The following is a 6,147-nucleotide window of genomic DNA, read 5'->3' as shown; positions in this document are numbered from 1 at the left end:
CCTACCAAACATCCAATAGTTAATACAAATTCTCATATGAAGATTACATATACGTATGTCAACGCCCCAAGTTATTATACTTCGACACATATACTGCATGTATGGTTGTGCTTAAGTTGGTCCATATTGTACAGTAATCAAGTTTCAATAATAGTTTTATTAAAAGTGTAATATTACGATTAACAATAAGTGTTTATTTATACTGTATAGTCACAATATCAAAATGGTTGAAACCTTGTTAATTAGAGAATTTGCATATTAGTAGTTATGAACTAATGCTAACCTTCTAATAGCTATTACCACCATTGTCAATCCTTTGAGTTTGTTACTAGCTAGTATTGTAGTTAAAAATAGAATGTTGGTTGAAATGTTTGTAACACCCAGCTTCTTCATTTTCGAAGAGTTATTATTTGCATGGAATAGCACAAGGAAAATAATTAAGAATCATGAATTAGGCTTCTTCTTGAAATTATAGGTTTTGCATTATGATAAATAATTAATTTGTTAGAAGCACCTTGAGATCGATATGCATAGCGCATTAATTTATTAATTTAATTAATCAAAATCTATCCGAGGTAAATCATCTTAAATTGAATGTTTAAGATTAGGAGGGAAAAAAAAAAGGCAAAGTAACACCTCATTATTTCTGTCGAGTGAATTGTTTGGCATTTGAGATCTTCTAGCAAAACAAATTTACTGAAAATCGACTTGAATATATATATAACAGTTCTACGATACTGATTCCGATGAATTCCGAATAATTATATTCCATTTCCAACTTACAATACAAAAGATAAAATAAAAGGGAGAGAAAATACATAAAAGAAATTGATTCATTAATATTCACAATTCATATACGCTACACAAGAACAGCAAAATACAAAGCTCAGAATAAAAATGCTGTCGGCGAAAATGCTGGCACGGCCATTGGACCTGTTGATTTCCTGCAAATACACATAAAGCCCAACAAACTTTAGCTCGTAAATTCCACAAGTTTTTCTTGTTTGAGAGAGAGAGAGAGAGAGAGAGAGAGAGAGAGAGAGAGAGAGAGAGAGATTAGTCAGTACCAGTAATCGTCGCCGTGTCTAGGAGACAACTGGGATCTAGCAATAGATTTAGCTTTAACTTTAGCAGCGGATTTGGTGCAAGAAGATGGAACAGCTGCACGTTCTTTTGATCTTCCTCCGCTACCATTGCCAACAATATCAGACATCACTCTTTCTTCTGATATTACTCGAAGCGCCGGTTTCCAATTCGCTACGTTTTTGGGCTTTACTACCCTTCTTCCCCTCCCCTGTGGAGTCGCAGCTTCGCTGCTATTTCTCCCGCGATTTTGCTCCTCCTCCTGCGGCTGAGGAGTGGTGACAGAGGCGACCTCTGTCACCGTTGGGTTGATGGTAGCGCCACCCCAACATAAGGCAAATTCCGGCAGGAACTTCATATGGCCGGCCGTACACAAGAAACAATGGTTTTATGATATGTGAACCTAAAGAGTTTAACGTGGGAGTGACTTTAAAGACTGCGTTATTCACGCAATGCTAGTTATTTATAGAGTAGGGTAATGCCTAATGATGATGCGGACATGTGAAAGTAACGGTGGTTTCAAGTTTGGGTATAATCTGTGGAAGCCGTTGGTGGGCACCCTGGTTTGTTATGCCGCAGTTTGTGCGAGCAGTTAGGCCTCCTAACATTATGACGCCGTTATATGGTACAGTATACGGTTCTGTGAACTGTATATTGATTATAGAAAGAATTTTTTGACTGATAATATTTTTATGGGATTTTTACACAAAAGGGCGGTCATATTAATTGTTTACTTTTTCTAGTCATATACATAGATTATACACAACTATACACATATAATACATAAATTATGCATATATTATACATTACTGACTATTTTTAGTTTAGTTCGTAGGGTGAACGACTATTTAGGTTAATTTTACGCATATGTTATATCTCCACCGACTATTTTTAATTTAATCGGTTGGGTGGACGGCTATTTGAGTTAATTCTTCTATTTTTTATTATCTAATTATTTTTGATATATCATGTCAAAATGTTTATAATACATAAACAGCAACAGTAAAATTAAATTAGTTTTATATGAAATTTAATACTAATATTTTAAATTATATACATTATCATTGTAAAAAATGTATTATAAATAGAACACAGTTTATAGTAGTATCAGTTTACCATAAAAAGAACAAAATAACAACAACAAAAATTGTGATGAAAATTTGATTTTCTGCATCTACTTCAAAATTCAAAGGAGAGCTACAAATTTTCGGTTTGGTCCACAGCAAAAAGTAACTTTTTGTCACTACTCAAAATTTCTTTTTTTCTTCAAACTTTAATATTCAAATACTTTAACTTTCCAAAATATTAAGTAAGTAATTTTTTTCCAAAACTTTAAAATATTCGAAAACAAGTAGGAATGAGGATGTGGAAAAGGTGAGATGGTCATAGGCCAATCTCATCTGCCAAACAGACTATTAAGTCAAGTTATTTCGAAAATTAGCTAATAACAAACTTTAAAGAGACGTCGTGTTTAGAAAAAAAATAAAAAGGAAAAGAAAAACAAAAAAGAACTTCAAATTGAAGTCAATGCGTAGAAACGTGCTGCAACGTTGTCATGTATTCTTAATTTCTTATCTTATCTATCTTGCTTAATGGTCAATTGGCAAATATTAAATGTTCCAATTGTGCATATATTAAAGCTCCTACTGACTACTATATTAAATATAGTTTGCAGTTCAATTAAACGCCAGGGACTAACTGTTAATTCTCAATTATGAGGCCGTATGGATTAGCTGATATGAAGTAGCTGATAAGCATTAGGTGCTGAAAAGCACTTTTAAGTGCTGAAACTAATTTAATAAATAAGCAGTTACGTGTTTGGATACAAGTGCTGAAATTGATAATAAGCTGTTGCTGTATTTGATAAAAAAAAAGTGCTGATAAGCTCTTTTTCTGTTAAAATGACATAAATAACCTTAGAAGTGTTTATACTTATAAGGGCGTAATTTATTCAAAATTTTAGATTCCAAATCGATCCAAATACAAAATATTCTATTTGTCATTTTATTTTAAATACAACTGTGCTTAGATAAGATAATTTTTATGATAAATATTATTTATTTTATGATAAGCATATAATCATAAGTTATAATAATTAATAAATTGATAAAAGTTTCTCAGTAAAAAATAAACTTAAATAGGACAAAATATTTGAAGAGAAACAAACACTGTCTTTATCACCACAACATATAGAAAGCAACACACCAAAAATTTGATATGTCCTCATTTATTACATACAGTTCAAAGATTAATACACAATCACATAGATATAAATATACAAAGGAATAAAGAATTTGTTTATCTTAAATAGTCAATGGACATTGCAGACTTGAAGAGAGGGGGGGTTAGGTTGAAATTGTACTTGAAGTAGTGAGTATCGATGTAATAGTTTTGTTCTAAAAAAGAATATTTTAAGGATAAAATAGTAAAAATTTTGGTCAAACTTAAAGTGCTTATAAGCTAAAAATTTATAAGCTGGGGGTGACCAGCTTACGGCTTTTGACTTATTTTTGACTTATAAGCACTTGGCTTATAAGCACTTTTAACTTTACCAAACGCGTAGATAAGTCAAAAAGTGCTTATAAGCTAGTTTGACCAGCTTATAAACTTAGCCAAACACCCTCTATGTCTATAGTCAACGTTTCACATGAGATAGATAACAGAGTTATATTTAGTTAAGCGCTCTTTAACTATAATGATGATAAATTAACTAATTTAGCTGCATCGTGCTTGAGAGTGTAAACTGGTTTACTCTATTAAATTCTGCTGCTTGCATTTTGACATCAAATTCTTAAATGTTTAGTGAATACAAAATTGAATAAATAAATATTTGGAACCAAGTTGTATAGGAATCATCAAGTATTTGTATCGGTTTATCGTGAAACTCTTCAATTCTTCTTGCGAATTGAAATAATGATTACTTAACTAATATTTGATGTAAAATTTGTTATTCCCGCCAATATTGCTGTATTTGTAAATAATAATTCTGCAAAATATAAGTTAACGTAATGAAACAATAATAAATTCGAGCCCACTGAATTCACAGTGTTTCCTTAAGGAATTTAATCCCCTCCTAGTACCCAAGGTAATGGATTATTTCCTCCCAGGATAGAACGAATAACACACTAGTTTAGCGGTACTTCAAACCCCAGTGTTTCAGCGAACACAAAGTTCGGTAGCAAATCACACTTACAGTTGCTTTGTTTGAAGTTAAAAACAATGCAGAACGAAGGAGTATAAACTCAGAAAATCGTATGGAAATGCTGAGAGGAAGGAGTGCAATGTATAGCCAATTTGTTGAGCGAATAGTGTGTTGTGTGTTGAGTGTCTTTCTTCAACATGTGCTGCACATATATATAGCAGCCAGTGTTGAAGAAGACCAAACGTCCACCCTCCATGGTGGAGCAAGCATTAGCTTGTTTGTGGAGCAAGCACTTCATATTTGTGGAGCAAGCACATTCATGGTGGGAAGAGTATTAGGCGGCTGCCAAATGGTCAATACACGGATTGGAAAATATTCGTTACAATTGCGAATAATCTTACGTTAATATTTACTATTAACAAATAAATTTGGTCCAAAAAATTAATCAATCAATCGATCATTTGACCAAATCCAAATCCAAATCCGAATCCAAATCCGAAGCCGAAGCCGAAGCCGAAGCCGTAGCCGTAGCCGTAGCCGAAGCCGAGCGAGTGACGACGACGACGGCACGAGGCTTGCTTTCTTCTTAACTCTTTAAGAGCTACAAGAAGAGCAATTATATATATACCCACCAAAAATGTCTTCCTCTTCCAATATGGGACAATGTCTCATTGTCAAGAGGGGAAAACTTAAAATTTTACTCAAAATTTTATTTTCCTTCCATTTCCCATTCACCCTCATTTTAAGAATATTTCATCTTAAAAACAAAACCTCAACAATCCCACACAAGAATGGGGAATGGCTATATCACGGAAGTATGCATGGAAAAACTGTGTGATTTACAAGTAAGGATTAATCGCATCTGGATAAGTAGGTTTCCCTTTGAACTTTTCGTAGTAAACTTATGTCGGATATACTCGGTCAATCGGTAGATTTGATATCTTTGAACCGTCGATCTTTGGTGTATACCTAGACAACCATAAGTCACACAATCAACCCTTAACCGTCTTTGGTTCTCATTGTTGTGTTCGTTTCAGCCATGAACACCGCCTGGTTTCATAAGTGCGTAGAGAACTGGCCTTACAAAGTTCTCCTTGAAGCGGCTAACACTTCACACTTACATAGGTGATTCCTAAACGTGTCATCCTGTAGATACACTATTTGATATACCCCGTATCAAATTTAGAAATCATTAAAAAGCCTTAATGCTTTATCCTTGGTACTGAACATTGTCTCATCACGAGAACAGACTAAAATTTTATTTGACAATGTTGAACCATCATTAATGACTTTGTTTGATCTCCTTGAACCTAGATCTTGAGATCTCCTGTCTTCTAGGTTGAGTTACCGCCACAATGACTTGTTCTCGGCCATAGCCCCATTCCCCTTGATGTTTTCTAAACTACCTCTCTAGTTAGGCCTTTTGTAAGTGGATCCGACACATTATCACTTGACTTTACATAGTCAATCGTGATAATTCCTCTAGAGAGTAATTGCCTAACGATTTTATGTCTTCGTCGTATATGACGAGATTTACCGTTATACATAATGCTCCCAGCCCTTCCAATTGCCGCTTGACTATCACAATGTATGCATATTGGTGCCAACGGTTTGGGCCAAAATGGAATGTCTTCCAAGAAATTCCGGAGCCATTCAGCTTCTTCACCGGCTTTATCTAAGGCTATGAATTCAGCCTCCATTGTAGAACGGGCAATACATGTTTGTTTGGATGACTTCCAAGATACCGCTCCTCCACCAATAGTGAATACATATCCACTTGTGGACTTAGAATCAGTTGAACCGGTGATCCAATTTGCATCACAGTATCCCTCAATCACCGCAGGAAAATTACTGTAGTGCAATTCAAAGTTCTGGGTATGTTCTAAATATCCCAAAACTCGTTTCATTGCCATCCAATGAGA

The 6,147-nt window shown here is 34.3% G+C and overlaps 1 protein-coding gene across 1 annotated transcript; it reads right to left on the bottom strand.

The window, feature by feature from the left end:
- Positions 1 to 745: 745 nt before the first annotated feature.
- Positions 746 to 1,534, bottom strand: LOC107793897 (uncharacterized). The gene is made up of 2 exons (XM_016616342.2): positions 1,068 to 1,534; positions 746 to 944 (listed from the first exon to the last, which is right to left on the bottom strand). The coding sequence occupies exons 1-2, from the start codon at positions 1,439 to 1,441 to the stop codon at positions 887 to 889; spliced, it is 432 nt and encodes a 143-aa protein (XP_016471828.1). The 5' UTR covers positions 1,442 to 1,534; the 3' UTR covers positions 746 to 886.
- Positions 1,535 to 6,147: the final 4,613 nt, after the last annotated feature.

This window comes from Nicotiana tabacum, chromosome 2, assembly GCF_000715075.1.
Source record: "Nicotiana tabacum cultivar K326 chromosome 2, ASM71507v2, whole genome shotgun sequence".
NCBI lineage: Eukaryota > Viridiplantae > Streptophyta > Magnoliopsida > Solanales > Solanaceae > Nicotiana > Nicotiana tabacum.
Note: the sequence above shows the minus strand (reverse complement) of the source record. Positions and strands in the feature narration are given on the sequence as shown.

Bases quoted from the DNA above. Each gene is read 5' to 3' on its own strand.
- LOC107793897 (XM_016616342.2), bottom strand. From the start codon at position 1,441: ATGAAGTTCCTGCCGGAATTTGCCTTATGTTGGGGTGGCGCTACCATC. The intron at 945-1,067 runs GTACTGACTAAT...GTGTATTTGCAG, and splicing joins AGACACGGCGACGATTACTG to GAAATCAACAGGTCCAATGG.